The sequence below is a fragment of the Oreochromis aureus genome, linkage group 11, assembly GCF_013358895.1.
Source record: "Oreochromis aureus strain Israel breed Guangdong linkage group 11, ZZ_aureus, whole genome shotgun sequence".
Classification (NCBI taxonomy): Eukaryota; Metazoa; Chordata; class Actinopteri; order Cichliformes; family Cichlidae; genus Oreochromis; species Oreochromis aureus.
Window position 1 is genome coordinate 32,071,691 of NC_052952.1, and position 16,233 is coordinate 32,087,923.

The 16,233-nt window shown below is 40.0% G+C and overlaps 1 protein-coding gene across 2 annotated transcripts; it reads right to left on the minus strand.

Annotated features, from left to right (window-relative positions):
- Window positions 1–10,026: 10,026 nt before the first annotated feature.
- LOC120442783 (macrophage mannose receptor 1-like) lies at window positions 10,027–15,943 on the minus strand. Of its 2 annotated transcripts, none has more exons than XM_039620030.1 (6): window positions 15,848–15,943; window positions 12,974–14,855; window positions 12,166–12,570; window positions 11,514–11,855; window positions 11,299–11,387; window positions 10,027–11,140 (listed from the first exon to the last, which is right to left on the minus strand). In XM_039620030.1, exons 3-6 carry the CDS (start codon window positions 12,506–12,508, stop codon window positions 11,042–11,044), a joined length of 873 nt encoding a protein of 290 aa, XP_039475964.1. In that variant the 5' UTR covers window positions 12,509–12,570; window positions 12,974–14,855; window positions 15,848–15,943; the 3' UTR covers window positions 10,027–11,041. The 2 variants fall into 2 exon arrangements, with proteins under 2 accessions (XP_039475964.1, XP_039475963.1); XM_039620029.1 differs by having other exon boundaries at window positions 14,808–14,855; window positions 15,848–15,922.
- Between the last annotated feature and the right edge of the window lie 290 nt (window positions 15,944–16,233).

Sequence of the window (16,233 nt, forward strand, 5' to 3'; positions counted from 1 at the left end):
TCCACTGTATGAGGGCTCGAGAAGGCTGCTGAGTGTGTTTTGCTCTGCCTCTAGTTGGCTTTGGTGGCAGTGTGTTGGACGGGACTTGGAGCAAGTCATACAACGGTTTGGCTATGCCTGAGAAGTCCTGCACATACGTCCGATAATAGCTTAGGAATCCCAAAAGCTGCCTGACTTCTCCGACGGTCTGTGGTCTTTTGTGTTTGAGTGCCTGTACTGCCTCGGTAACTTTGGGGTCCACCTTTACTCCATCTGCAGATACCAATCAGCCGACATAGCGAACCTCTTTACGAAACAGCTCACACTTCTCGGGTTTTAGCCTTACACCATGCCGTTGTAGGGCTTGGAGGACTTTCTGTAACACTTGGACATGTTCGTCAAACGACTTGGAAAAACAAAGCACGTCGTCAAGGTAAGGGATACAGCACTCGTCTTGGAGGGTGTCAAGCATTTCTTCCATGCTCCGTTGGTAGGCTGCTGGGGCATTCGACAGTCCAAAGGGTATCCTCACCCATTCGTAGAGGCCCCACGGGGTAGTGAATGCCGTCAGGTACCTTGAGCCTTCTGCGATGAAACCTTGATGATAAGCTTTACCCTGATCCAGGATCGAGAACCAGCTGTAACCACCTAGCAAGTCTGTGAGATCCTGGATCCGGGGAAGTGGGTGTCTGTCTGGCACAGTCTTGTTGTTTAAGAGACGATAATCGATGCACAAACGTAAAGACCCATCCTTCTTCCTTACGCAAATGACTGGAGCAGCATACGGCGACTGTGACTTCACTACCCATCCCTTGACAATCAGCTCTTGAATATACTCCTTCACTTCCCTGTAGAGAGGTTTAGGGATAGAAGCATAGGCCCTCTGGACTGGTGTGTCATCTTTGAGCCTGATTTCCATTTGTAGTGAAGGGATACAGCCTATGTCTGTGCTGCTACGAGAGAACGCCTCACACTCTTCCCTTAGCACCTTTTCAACTGACTCCTGTTGGTCCAGACTCAGGTGGCTAAGATCAACTGGTGGCAGCCATGACTCAGTGGACAGTTCAGAAACAGAGGTGGCTGCGCTTACCTCAGCTGTGGTGATGGGGCTCTGTGTGGGTTGAGTCAGCTCTGATGTGTTTGTGGGTCGGTCTATCTCAATAACTTTAGCGACATGTTGAATAGTACCCAGGGCTGTTCTCTTTGGTAGAATTATTTCGTGTTTGGAGTGGTTAGAGATGGGGACCTTAACAAATGGCCTTTGAGGGTTGTTGATCTCAAGGAGCCCTTCCCCAACACTCAGGTGTCTCAAGGCAATGTTCTCGTCGGGTTCGTACAGCACCAGGGGGTCACAAATGTCAAAACTTTGGGGTACTCTGCACCACACTTGGACTGCTTTTCCAGCAGGGATGGTCACATTGCTCTTCCCAATTCTCACTGTGGCTGGGTCACATCCTGCTCTTTGTGGTACTTGTATGAAGTTTACCATAGCCATCACTTGCTCTTCATCTATACCAAAAGCTTTGCGTAGGAGACTATACAATAAAGCACTGGCCTCTCGGTCTGACTCTTGTGTTTGGATAATGGCGCCAAGCACGTTCGCTCCCAAGAGGGGCTGAGGGAGGTGACAGCTTACTGACAAGGAATGGAGCTTGCACAGTAAGATTGGGATCTTCGTGACCAGCGAGAGTGACTGTAAGTTCGACCCACCCATCATAAGGAACTGCTTGTCCGTTAACCGCATAAACTTCAAGTCCATCATTTAACAGCTCTTGGAGTGGTCGTACCTGATAGTTAGGAATAAACCGCTGAACCCACTGTCTGTCCACTAAACTCACTTGTGAGCCAGAATCAAATAACACTGTCACTGGATAGCCACCAATCAAACACTTGAGGAGGCTTTTCTTTCCAACTAGGGGGACTTTACAGCTGTTTGGTGTAAAACTTTGGCAAGAGGTTACCTGTTGCTTTCTCTGGTCTCGCTTTGACTGCTTTCTTTTTAGCTTACTGCGACATCTTGCACACTCAGTGGTGAGCTGTGCAGAGGAGAACCTTACTGGCTGGGACTGTGACTGCGCCGGCCTCTGGCTGTCCCTCGACAGAGACCAATTCCAGTTTCCCTGAGTTTTGGTCCGCTTTAAGCATCCCACTGCTCGGTGTCCTGACTCACAGCATACAAAGCAATGACTACAGTCCTGCAAGTTCTGTTCAGTACACTTTGGACAAAGGAACGATTTCTTTTGAGGAGGTCTGTTGGGGTTGGCTGGGGTTTGGAAAAGCGGGTTGGAGGGTGGTTGTGGGGACAGCTGGCAAGGCTTTGCCTCCTGCTGTTTAATTAGGCTGCAACCATGTTAGTTAGAGTCTCTACTTGGGCGGCAAGTTGTTTGATTGTTGGTGAGGATTGTTCTTTGGCTACCTTGTCGTTTGCTTCAATCCCAGCACTTTGGGCTTGTGCACTCTTTTGGCGGGTGACTTGGCCTAACCTTCGCTGGTGTTCATTTTCATCACTGATAATCTTTGTGACCTCATTAAGAATCTCTTCGTCAGTGACATTGTTGTTTGAGGTGAGAGGTCTTAGTCTTTGTCGCAAGTCTGCGTACTTAGCTCCCAGGCCTTGATAGATTGTGTGAAGGAAAACTTCCTGGACGGTTCTCGGGTCATAGGAGATCTCAGTGTTGGCCTGCTTTGACTGAAAAATAAGCTTCTGTTTAAGTCCAATCATGCGATACAAAAACTGCTGGGGCGTCTCTTGTTCACTTTGCCTAGCCTAGCACACATTAACTCCTGGAGCATTTCACTTGTCGCTTTTTCTCCGAGATGAGACCTCAGAAAGCCCTGAGGTTCATGGAGAGACAGGTCATCTTTGAACATTAACATGTCCCAGAAGGTGCCAGGCTTCACAATTCTCAACACACCTCGAACAATTTCAGCCTCCACAAATCCTTCTTTAACTCCTTCATTAATCTGCTTGGTGAGACTGTTGTAGCTGATTTCGGAACTGTTGTCTCCAATCTGTTCTCCACTTTGAATTCTCTGCGAGGCAAGTAGGAAAGGTCTCTTACAGTGACTGGCTGCTTAGGGCTAATCTGTATGATTAGTCGTGGCTGTGAATTGCTCTGCTGGCTTGCTACAGCAGGTGACTGGGCCCTTACAGTTCCACATAGTCTTAGCCTCTCACCCAGTGTCTCATACGCTTTCCTCAACTCCTCTAACTGTTGTGTTTCTGTGTTTGCATAGGGGTTTGGTGATATATCTGGTGGGTCTTCCGGCAGTTGTGGGTCTAGCACGGTATTGGATGGTTGTGGACTGGGCATGGCATGTACTTCATTCTCACCAGCTGTTTGCACGGCAGGATTACTTCCCTGGATGACTAGATTAATCAAATCATTCAGCGTCAACAAATGACTCATTCCCTCATCTTCGAGTTGCAATAGTGTATTTGACTGTATGTAGGAGGTGATATAGTCCATACAGCCTTCTTTATCATCCTGACTGAGCTGTGTAGTGTCTTTGTTTTCTGATGCAAGGCTCTTAGCGAGTTCGAAGAGGTCTTGACCTTGGAGTGAAAACAAGCATCTCCTGATATTCCAGGCGAGTTCCTTTCTCTCGGTCGACATGTTGTATGTATTTCTGATTATCCTTCAGCTCGATAGTGACTAGGATGCGTTACACTCCCCTCACTGCAGTACGGTTCCACGTCAAGGCAAAGGTCCCCTTTTAGCCTCACTACCTGGACACCTACTCGCTGGCTTGGCTGGAGGAGCGGCCTTGTCACGATTGTGTCGTGGTTCTGGTATCACTGGATCTGCCCTCGACGACTGTAGAGGAGACATCCCGGACGAGCCCCCACAGTTTGTTACGGGTCCCAGGTGCGAAGACCACAATAACAAAAATAATACAAATCTGTAAAAATAAAGGTAGAGTCTCAGAGAAAGAATCACAGGAGCACTCGTATCTTTTCCAGAATTGCGTCTCTTATTTCAGATCAACAAATATAATTTACATTCAGTGCATTCACTTGTCAGATATCCTCAATAACTGTAAAAGGTGAATAAAAGGCATTTGGCAAATATATGTATCTATGGTTATTACATTTCTCCAGTTTACACTGTTAATTACACTATTCCTTCACGCATTTACATCAGCAGTGCAGATACCATACAATGCCTTAAACGTCTTATTGCTCTTTCTCACACATAGGGCAAACTCAAAATAGCTTATCCACAAATCTGATATAAGTGCATAAATCTTACTAGATTAGACAAAACACACCTGAATGTATTACTTTGCAATGTAACAACATAAATGTACATGCATTCTTAGCTTAGTCTTAACATTTCCACATTACTTGAACCATAAAGTATATATGAGATATTTTAAACTCGAATAATCTGATGTCAGGGCCTTTACAGTTAAATCGGAGCACCACACACACATATTTGATTGTTAAATGGAGTCTACTAAGTTTAAATACATCCAGCGGGCTGGCGAACTCTCGCGGTAACTCGCGGTAACTCTCGCGATAACTCGCGGTAAATCTTGCGAGACTTAGGGCTACGCGGCTCGACTTTACCGCTGCTGCAGTGCCGTGCTTCAGTAACTTTCAACTAAACCCCACTTAAGGTTACATTGGCGGTGTCAACATAACTCTCAGTAAACACCGAAGTAGAACGAGGCACAAAGCCCACATACACTGTATTTTTAAGACGATACTGACCTGTAAAAATAAAGGTAGAGTCTCAGAGAAAGAATCACAGGAGCACTCGTATCTTTTCCCGAATTGCGTCTGAGAGGACAGGAAGTTGGTCCGCTCTAGGCAACCGCGGGCGAACGACTACAGTGTCAAAAGTTCCGCTTATCATTTCTCACTTTTACTCTCCTCAATTTTTATGGAGGTAGCCAATGAAGGGATTTCAATACAGGGGTAATGTGCTCAAATTTTCCAGTTTTAGTTAAAATGCGAGCAGCTGCATTTTGCACCATCTGTAAACCTCTAACCGAGAGACGGCGTGCCATACCACCCGGCGCCATCTTGATTTAAATTCATATTAATTCTCTGGGTGTAATCGTACATTATAATTGAATTTATCAAGGTTAAACTCAATGAGTTACATTTTTTCTTTCTTTCATTTTTGCTTTTTGCTCTTTTTGCAACACAACATCCTAGCATACACCCCTGCTAGTTGTATTCTATTTTTAGTGATTGACTACTTTCAAAGGCAAAAAAACCACATGCATGTGGACCAGTGTTTGTTATTAGATATCTCAGTTTTGAACATGACAAATCTACCATACCCTTTGTTACACACAAATGTGGTTTTGGCTATTTTGCTGTCTAAAATTTAATTAGCTCCTTCTACAATGGCCTGCGATGCTGAATGGTAAAATGTTCCATCAATGAGTAATGCCAAAAGTTTTCTCCACTTCTGCCAGATGTTGGTTATTAAAGTGGAATCTGTTGTCTGATCTGATGGCTCTTGGTACTTCATGGTACTCTTGGTACTTCTTGGGATCAGTTGATTTCTGAGCTATTTTATGACTGGGTTTTCATCTTGTTTCCTGCAGGGTGTTGCTTCTTCCTATATGGTGAATCTGTCGACCATCACAAGAAGGTATCCGTATTCTTTGTTGTCCTTTGGTCAGCTCCTCATGTCTGTAAAATCCATTTTGATGTCCTTAAAAGGGACATCCAGTGTTAGAAAATTCCCTTTTGAACACTGGTACAGCTGCTTTGGCTTTTTTTTTTATTGCTGATGATCATTCCAATCACATAGTTTTCCACCATATCTCCCATATGTGGGTGCCACTTACAAATCTCCCATGTTCTTCTTATTCTGTTTTCTACTCTTAGGTGAAGGACCATGTGATTGTTTTAACAATAGTTGACAAAATTTGTTGGGGAACTGACCTCCCATCACGTGCTCTCCAGAATCCACTATTCTGTGTTGCTCCTTTCTTGTAGGCTTCTGCCTCTTTTTGCACTGTTTTGATACCATCTTCAGTCAATAATGGTAGTGATTTTTCTGTCAGAGTGACCATTTGTCCTTGATACCCTCCTTTCTTCTCTTGCCGCAAGGTCTGCTGCCTCATTTCCTTTTGCCAACCATGTTTGGTTCCTTTGAAAACAAAAACAAAAACCTTTTTGGTTCCATTGATGGTTGATGTTCCATTGATGTCATTCCCTCAGCCATGCTGATCACTTGCGTGCTAGGTGATATGTGGCTGTATAAGCATGTTGGAGATCTTTATCTTCCTCACTGGTGGTTTTGCTTAACCATTTTCCATGTTGTCCAATCTTCATTTTTCTCCCTTCTTTTTCTGAAAAAGTACAGCATTTACAATTCCGTGTTTTTCAGAAACATCCAAGGTAAATCTGTTTTGTAGTCTGGTGAGGCCACTGCTTGTGCCAATGCCTGTTTGGTCTCAAAAACGCCACTCCTTTCTGGGTCCAAGTCAATTCAGCTGTAGAGTGTCTGTTGGCAGTGGTTAAAATGTTCAATGTTGAAATTGTTGCTCCAGCATCTTCTCACCCTCGTTTGTACAGGTCTCCATTGGCTCTGTTATAGGTGTTGTAATTGGACCTCCACATACTCCAGGGCCCCATCAATATGGGTTTTGGTCCAGATCTTGGGGACCACCTCTCCATCCAGGCTGGGGCATTTGTCTGTAGTTTGGAGCTCTCCCATTACCATAGTCTGGAATCCGTTGTTGTGGTCCAGATATCAGTCTCTGGGCCCTCATCTATTGTGGATATTGGTTTGGGCATTCATTCCTCCAATGTCCTGTCATTCCACAGACGAAGCAAATATCAGTGACAGTTGGAGGCCTTCCTTGTTGTCTTCCGCACAATTCTGGCCTTTGTTCCTCTCTAAAGCGTCCTCTTACAGTATTCCACATTTGTGCAGATCTTGGGCCTGGACCTGGTTGTTGTCGTCGTAGATGTGGTTCATGCTCGGGCTGTGCTTGCTACACAAGCAACGCTGTGTAGCTTTAACTTTGCTCTTATTAACCTCTGAGTCCTTTTCTGCCATCTGATGCTTAAGGAGCCTTTTGGTTCGTTGTTTCATCTTTCGCTCCATTTTCTCTCAGCGTCTCCTGACATGATGTTGCAAGTGCTCTCTCCATAACGAATCTGTCATAACACTCAATCCAACTACTCCATCAAGAGAGTATTGCACAGATCTTGGCAAACCAATTTCACCCTGATTTCTCTACAGGTGTAAGGTTGCCTCACTCCTATCATGCCACATTCCTGTGTGATGTTGCCAGAGTTTGACTAATCATTCCAGATATTCAGTCAAGGACTCATTAGCATCCAACTTCAAGCCTTTAAGTGCCCTTAGATCTTTCATTCCTGGGTACAGGGTTCTCATATGTTTCCACAGGGATTTTGTAAAGGGATCAAAGCGATCACTATCACAGGTTGCAGAGCCAACCCCAATTCCTTCCAAGAGTTTCCGTGTACTGTGTACCCTTTCTGTTCAAAAAAGCAAGGCACGAATGTCTCCAGTGGCAAGTGTCTCTCCTGCCCTGCCCTGTGGTCTTCAAAAGTTCAAATTCATGCTGGTGCTCCAGCAGTTAAAGGTGGTAATGTTCTCACTAGTCCTTCTATATCTTTGAGATAAACTGGTTCTCCTGTTGATGTCATATGAACTGGCATAGCAAGTGGCTGATGTTGCTTCTTTGCCTCCAGTCTGGTCCAGCAGACAGGGCTACCTGTGCTGATAGATGCAGGTAAATCTTGATAATCAATTTCATCGTCCGTATCATTTTTATCCTCCTGGTTTCTTGATGTTACTGGTGAACCATGTGTTTCTCCAAGCTCCAATTCTGATCCAGTTGTCTCCTCTTCTTCCATTCGTCCCACTATTTCAGTATTCAGCAAGCCATTCTTGGTCCTTTTTATTTGTTTGGTCAGTTTTGAGTTTTCCTTGGACTGATGACGTCCCTCAGTTTTCTTAGCATTTTCATAGCATCTTACTGAGAGCCAGTCTCCTCCTCATGGTCGTTATCGGTGTCTTCTTTTTGATTCCCTTGAATCTGAGTCATTCATCCTCTCCTTTCTTCCAGTCTGCTGCTCTCTTACTGGAATGTCCTGAGTTGTTATTGGAGGAATCAGTATGGAATCTCCTTGTAGCTTGTCAGGGGGCAGGAAGGGGTTTTGGAAGAGATTATGGAAAGGGTTTTACAACTTTCAGAAGGAAAAAGAGTAAAACATCTATACAGACTCAGCAATTCATGTCAATGGACCACAATGGAGACAGAGTTTTTACAGCCAATATTCCAGTAAAACAAAAAGAACAATTGGAAGAATTAATACAAGCTGCCCAAGGGAAGTGGCAGTGATGAAATACAAGGACATCAAAGGAACCAAACATGGTTGGCAAAAGGAAAAGTACCACCTTCTCTCTTCCCCACTCTGTTCACCAGCATCCTGTTGTTTTTCTCCCTCTGCATCAGGTTTTCCTTCAGGTGTGACATCCATTATCACTGTATTCAGGGTCGCTGGGTGACCAGTGTCCCCAGGTGTGCTGTCAGATTTAGGCAATCTCAAACAGTCAGGTAGTTCAGGGTAGAGTTTAAGCACAGTAGAAGCTCCAGGCGTTGTAGTCGGCAGCCCAGTTCTTTGTGATGATGATTGTGATTTTTGGTCTTCCCCTTGTAACTTGCAGTCTGGATCTTGGATTCTTACTCGTCTTCCTTTTCCTCTTAGCATCCAGTAGAACATATTTATTGTCATCATGTGCTCTCGCTTTTTGTCCATTTCCTTGTCTTGGAGCCTCCTGATTTCCTTTCTTCTTCCTTCCTTTCTCAGTGTGCTTGCTCATATTCTTCATTAGCTTGTTTCTCTATTTGGAATATGGTTTCACTCCTGGGTATGTAAAGATGATATATAGCCTTCCTTTTTCCAGTGATCCCATCTCTTGTTCAAATTGTTATCCATTGTAGATCTTGCTTTCTTATCTTTTATATTAGGTTTTTATTTAAATTCTCTTTTTATTGTTTATGTTCAAGTTTCTATCCCTTTTTCTTTTTAAGTTTTATTTTTTTCTATCTGTTTTTTGTATTCTTATAAGAACAAGGACTCCCTTACGCCCAGGTCTAATTATTATTACGTCTTTCTTTTATGCTTTGAAACCAAAACTGAAATTCAACTTCACCAATGACTAAGAATTAGACACTCAACCTCTATTTTGAAACGATGACAAAGCAATGCTTTTCTCTTTTCCCGAAACTGCAAATATCATTTTTAACAATAAAGTAATACTGAAAATAAAAACTGCAAACTTAATGATTTTAATGCAAAGCAAGCAAAATCACAGCTATTCAACCCAGCTGGTAAATAATTCAAAAACAAAAACACTGTATTAAACTAATAAATGATGAGATCAACCATTCCAAAATTCAGCTTAGGAATTAACTCAAAAAGAATCTCTAACAAGACTTGATAAGAAATTAATCAAACATAATAAGATTCAATTTATCAAACAACTCAACAGTAATTATCTCAGAATCAAACAAAACAAACATGAGAGTGAATTGAGGAATTGACTCACTCAGTTAACTATACAATAAACAAATAAGAGTCAATCAAAGAAAATTATACAGCATAAACAGAATAGCAGTTAATTTAGAACTGTTAACAGTTACCAATCGAGAAAAGTCAATTATAAGATCAAATGCAAAAGCAAAATTACTAACCCCAAGACTATTAACTTGTCACCAACTGATAACAAAAATTAATCTCCAGATCAACTGCAAGGATCAGAAACAAATACAGTTAATTCTATAGTTTTCAGCTGATTACCGACTGATAACAAAATCAAATTAAACTGATCAATATTCCAAAACAGACACAAAAACAAATACCAAACTTTATATGTCTGTGAAGGTTCTCAGTCATCCAGGTCATCGTAGTCAAAGGAGTTTGCAAAGAAAAGCGTCTGGACTTCTTTAAGTTGCTTGAAGACGTTTCACCTCTCATCCGAAGCTTCTTCTCGGATGAGAGGTGAAACGTCTTCAAGCAACTTAAAGAAGTCCAGACGCTTTTCTTTGCAAACTCCTTTGACACCAAACTTTATAGCTGTTTCCTGATGTCAGAAATCAATTTAAGGGAGAATCAGAATACAAAACCAATTACCATTTAACTCTATAGCTGTTAACTGATCACAACTGATAACAAAATCAATTATAATGATCAAAGTGCAGAGACAAATATGAACAAATACCAGCTGATTCCATGGCTGTTTAATGATATCAGACATTAACTCAAAGGAAACTCAGAATAGAAACCCAATTAGCAGTTAACTCTATAGCTATTAACTGATAACAACAAATTGCAAATCAGTAGAAGGATCAAAAATGCAAAAAAATAAACATAAAACAAATACTAGTTACTTTTATGGCTATTAACTGACATTAGAAATCAATTTAAAGAAAACTCAGAATAGAAACCCAATTAGCAGTTAACTCTATAGCTATTAACTGATAACAACTGATGGCAAATGAAATAGAAGAACGAGAATGCTAAAAATAAACATAAAACCAGTTAATACCAGTTAATTTTTTTTGGCTACTGACTGATAACAAACAAAAAATAAGAGTCAATTTAATATTTATCTTCAGAAACACCAAATTGTTTACCAAACAAAACCAAGTCAGACATTTAACCATATCAAATAAAAACAAAACCAAAGGTCAATTTAGTATTTAATGTTTCAAAAACATAAAACTGTTTATCGAACCATTTAGACTAATGAGATAAAAGTTAAACTTTCTGGAGGTTTTCACTGTGCTATGCCAAAAACAATCACACAGCATTTCATAAAAAGAATATCACATCAACAAAAGTAGTTGTGGTAGTGTAATGCTTTGGGGCTGCTTTTCTGCTTTGGTAACCGGGTAACTTGTCATAGTTTAACATAAAAAAAAAAAATAACAATAATTTTTTTTCTAAAACATTAGAAAATCCTTCAGGAGAATGTCTGCTCATCAATTTCTGCCCTGAATCTTTAGCACACTTGGGTTATAAAGCTGAGCAATGATCCAAAGCACACCAAGTCTAAGTTTCACTGTTCTCCTCATTCTCTTGTTTTTTGGGTTGAATCTTCCATTGCAGTTTGAAATCAGTCCATCCTTGACTTGTTAGATTGGCTCTTAGCTGTGATAGAATAGAAAGATAAGTAGGTGGTTTCATCATTTTCTTGAAGCTATCTGTCAGTATATTTATCCATCGTTTTTTGTTTGTTTGTTTGTTTTTGTTTGTTTGTTTGCTTTATTTATTTATTTTTTTTCCAGAAACAAAAACAAGGATTTTACCTGCTGGAGGATCTGGGCATTAGTTGCAGAGTCGCTTAAGTTAACATCAGTCACAAACTTCATCTTCACTGTTGTTCTCAACTTTGCAACTTAGAAGGAAACATGTTATTATAAAATAACAGTAAGTTTTGACAAAGTGAGAAACAGGAGTTTTTTTTTAATGTGTGTGTGTGTGTTTGTTTGTTTGTTTTGTGTGTGTGTTATTGAAGATTTACCTTGATGACAAATGAAAACATATTTTATTGTACATACGTCGTCATCCCACACGTGGAGGTTATTCTCGACCACACAATGCTGATTACCCGGAGGGTTATTTGGGCTGGAACTTCGCCAGTTTTTAAAGGAGCTCTGACTCTTGTCAGACCAGGTCCATGGCACTCTGTACAGACCGATCCAAATGTCAGTACTGTCTGGTTTTAATGAACTGACCTCAGCATTCTCCTCACTGTTTTCGATCACTGCCAAGTCCATGCTTAGTTTTATGCAGTATTCTCGAGCAGAGGGCCATGTTTTTGTAGTAGAGATGTACACGTAGTTTTTCTTGTTTTGCTCTGTAACTGCAGCATATAGAAAATAAACCAGTGATGGGGAAACACATGAAGCAAGTGTTTAAGCTTCCATGGCAGATGATAGATGCTCAATTTATTAGGGATATTAATCAGTTAGCATTGTAGTGAATGATTACAAATTTTGGATAATCAATTTAATGTTTTCAAATAAGTTCAAACTTTTTGAGCTAAGGGTTTTCTTATATTTTATACAGCAAATCTTCAGTGATGCTTTCTGTGAAATCTACCAGTGAAAAATGCAGGTTAAGTCAGTAGTGAGGTCAGTAGGTGAAACCCATGAATGAAAATATTTTCTTACCATTGTAGCAAACAAAACTTGTGTTTTCACCACACTTTTTATCGTACCACTTTCCTCCAAATCCCATTATCACACAAGTTTCTTTTGCACCATAATAATCTGGTTCAGTAGAGTCCCAGTTGTGGTAATCAGTTTTGCTTGTTTCACCAGTTATTGCCCATCTCCAGGAGTTGGTGTCATTGCCTAGGGTATTCTTCCAGGATTCAGGATCATCCTGCAGTCCAATCCATGCCCAGTCGTAGGAAAAAGTTGAATGTAGCCTGCTTATATCATCCATGCTTTCAATGGTGGCCAGGTCAGTGTACCTCTCTCTGCAGTATTGTTGAGCATCGTTCCAGCTCATTTTTTTGTCAACGTAGTAGTACGTACGAGGAGGGAACTTTGAGCAGGAGCAGAGACTAAGTCCTTAACAATGATAATAGTTAGTATAAGTAGCATTAGATTCCTCACAGTACACACAAAAAAGGGTAAAACAAACATTAAAGATTGATTCTTTTTGCCCTTACTATTTTTTAACTGCATTGACAGGCTACACAGGGTACCAGTCTACTAATATAAAAACTGCTAAAGGAGTCCAGTAATGTTGCAGTAATGACCAGATGTTATATGATCAATATTGAATTCAGCGCCATTATATTTGGGATTTAAGTATCGGCATCTAGTTTTTGTGATAGGAAACATTTTTATTTTTAAACATATCCCAACAGCATATTTTACTTTGTTACTGGGGTCATAAATGGGTCATAACTACTCGATTATCTGAAGATGAAACAATAATTCAAGTTTATTTCAACCATGGCATATTTACCTTTTTAGTCAGACAGCTTAAATACAATGTTAGAATTTAGCAACTCAGTGCTGAGTTGCTTCTGCAGACTTGATTTTGGTCTCTTTTATGGATTCCAGTTCAAATAACAATGGCCAACACTGTAACACTGTGAGGATTCTTGAAATCATTTTTCACCAGTATATGTCCTTCTGTATGCATATTAAACAAACACAATATCTCTTCATAACCTTCAGCTGACAACAACAACAACAATCTTTATTTATAGAGCACATTTAAAAACCAGCGGTATACCAAAGTGCTTAACATAAGAGACAGAGAAGTAACACGAGTATTATAAGGCCTTAGCAAAGTATCAAATATACTCACAGGTCAATGCCACTAATACACAGGGGTAATATAAAATGCATATCAAAATAAAAACATAATAAAAGCACAAGCCATAAAAATATGTGTAAGAAAAAATAGAGTAAGTCTAAAAGTCAGGTGCGAGCATTAACAAGCAGGAAAGGCAAGATTAAACAAATAGGTTTTTAACCGTGATTTAAAAGATTGGATGGAATCAGACGCCCGGATCGCAATCGGAAGGTTATTCCACAACTCTGGTGCAGCCAAGGCAAAACGCCCGGTCACCTCTAGACTTCAGCCGAGATCTAGGCTGCACCAAGAGTAACTGAGTAGATGATCTTAATGCTCTGGCAGGAACATACGATTTAAGGAGTTCCTTAAGGTAGCTCGGTGCTGTGTTGTTGGTAATTTTAAACGTAAGCAGCAGTATTTTAAATTGGATATGGTATTTTATGGGTAGCCAATGCAGATCAGCTAGGACAGGAGTGATACGGGCAAACTTCCTAGTTCTGGTCAGAATGCGTGCTGCAGCATTTTGGACTGTCTGCAGTCTATGAAGGAGGGCAGAATGAAGACCAAAATAAAGTGAGTTGCAGTAATCCAGCCTCGAGGTCACAAAGGCATGGATGAGCTTTTCCAGGTCCTTATGCGGAACATACTGCCTAGCCTTATAGATGAGACGGAGTTGGTAGAAACTAGATCTAACTACAGCAGACACTTGTTTATCGAGTTTGAACGAGCTGTCAAGCAACACGCCCAGATTGCTAACAGTGTCAGAAAGGGAGCTGGTAAGGGAACCAAAGGCATCACGAAGTTGGCCACGAGGAACGTTGCTGCCAAATACCACAATTTCAGTTTCAGCTGATCCAAAATGCTGAAGCAAGAGTGACAAGGACTCGAAAGAGAGACAATATTTTGTCCCATATTGGCTTAATTGATGTGTAAGCTAAATTGAAAAGTGTGTTGTTGTTTTTTAGTAGCATGAAAGCACTCCAACAAGCCACTTTTCTTGGTAGGCAGCGCCATAACTTTAATCACATTTACTGGCAGTAAACCTTTAATATAAGTTCCTCAAAAAGTAATGTTACTCAACACGTGTTTGTGTGTGCTCTGCAGCTCTCCATTGAAACAGTGTCTGTTTCAATGGAGAGCTTTTATGAGCAGCTGCTCATAAAAGAGAGACGTGAAGTTCTTGTTCATGAAAATTCATGAGTGAGAGTTGGGGAAGTGTCTGCATGGGAGTAGTTCATGTTATGCACAGTATAGCTTTAGAATTATATATTTCATTTTGAGGAACCATTTTAGGGGTTTATTTAATACCTGGAAAATGAGTTTCAGTATCAAGTTATCTTTTCACCTCTTTGCACCTCTTCAAAGTTTTAATAAAATTAAACATATAATTCTTTCTGCCACACTGTTTTCACAATTGAATGTGTTTTATTATGGCTTTCTTTTCAACTTTACAATTCAAATCACACATTTCCATTATACAAATTTGGGATCTTACCAAAGAAGAGGAGAGTCAGTGTTGGGAAACAGCCCATTTCTGATTTCACTGTAAAGAGGAAGGAAACAGGTCAACATAAATAAAACACAAACTTTAGTGCTTTTGCATTACTTTGCATTTGTTTCCAGTTTTCTCTGGTTGACATAACACGCTTTTGAGAATGAGAATAAGGTCAGAAAATAATGACTTTAAAAGTTTTCTTTGGGGATATGTAAAAAAAGAAGATTACTATGAAAATATACGACACTACATACTTAAATTGTAAGAAATAATTGTATAAAAAATACAGTAAAAATTGTTCTAACAGTCTTATTGCCCAGACAAATTATTTGTTTACTTATTTTACTGTAGACACAAGAGAAAGAAACAGAATTTTTTTTACTACATTGTTAAAAAACAGGAGCTTTTCTGTCATTTAATTGTTTATCTATTACTTTATTACTTTGACGTAGTTTGAATGGCTGTGAGGAAGGTCTTACAGCTAATAGTCCAAAATTTAAGCCCTCTGTCACATTGTCGAAAGATGTCAATTGGCCAGATTGGAGTTTTTATTAGGCCGCTTCAACCATTATCCCTGCCACACCCTTTGTCTCCACAAAGAGCAACACAATCACATAACTTTTCACTAGTTTTAATGTTCTGACTGATCAGTGTAAGTTCATATTGTATCGATAAGTGGTTTTTTTCAACAAAATGACAGAAAATAGTGAAAATTTGAAAAAAGTTGGAATTCCCAAATCATGTCTACAAACCAGTTTGCACCCCAGATTTATTCACTTTACAGCTGTTATCTTTGTATTTTTAGGAGTTTGAACCAAATGATCTTTCTTTTTCCCTTTTCAGTTTTTATTTTTAGTCAATATTAAACTAAAAAGAGACAAACACTGTTCATTTATTGACATATAATATATGCAATAGAATGAGTACATACTGATCCATCTGTAATTTCTATGTAAGGAGACTATAAAAAAAACATTAACAATATCAAAACCTAAATGTATTGTAACACTCAAATGCTGGAAATATAAAGATATACTTACAAGTTTGTTGAATATTGTTTGAAGGTTGAGATCTGAATGCTCCACATATGAATGCAGACGGTGAATTTACCACTCTTTTTGAATGGTCAGTCTTTGACCTTATTTTCATATGTAAATCATAAGACAAATTCTCTAGGGACGGTAACACACATCCAGTAAGTCACTGTGACATACTTGACTAGAAGACCAATAGTGATGCTGTGTAAAAGAAGGAAATGAGCAGACTCTACTTTCTGATGAAGCTCACATCGTTTACTACACGCAGCAAGATGTTAGAAAGCTTCAATCACTCTGTGGTAGCAAATAGGATTGTCACAATACTAGGATTTCAAACCCGATATTGACACCTGGGAAAATACTCAATACCATTTTCAATATTATGGAGA

Coding starts and splice junctions, on each gene's coding strand:
- LOC120442783 (XM_039620029.1), bottom strand. CDS start 14,844: ATGGGCTGTTTCCCAACACTGACTCTCCTCTTCTTTG. Junction 12,571..14,807: donor ACTGACTCTCCTCTTCTTTG/GTAAGATCCCAA, acceptor ATCATTGTTAAG/GACTTAGTCTCTGCTCCTGC. Junction 11,856..12,165: donor AAGTTTTGTTTGCTACAATG/GTAAGAAAATAT, acceptor TATATGCTGCAG/TTACAGAGCAAAACAAGAAA.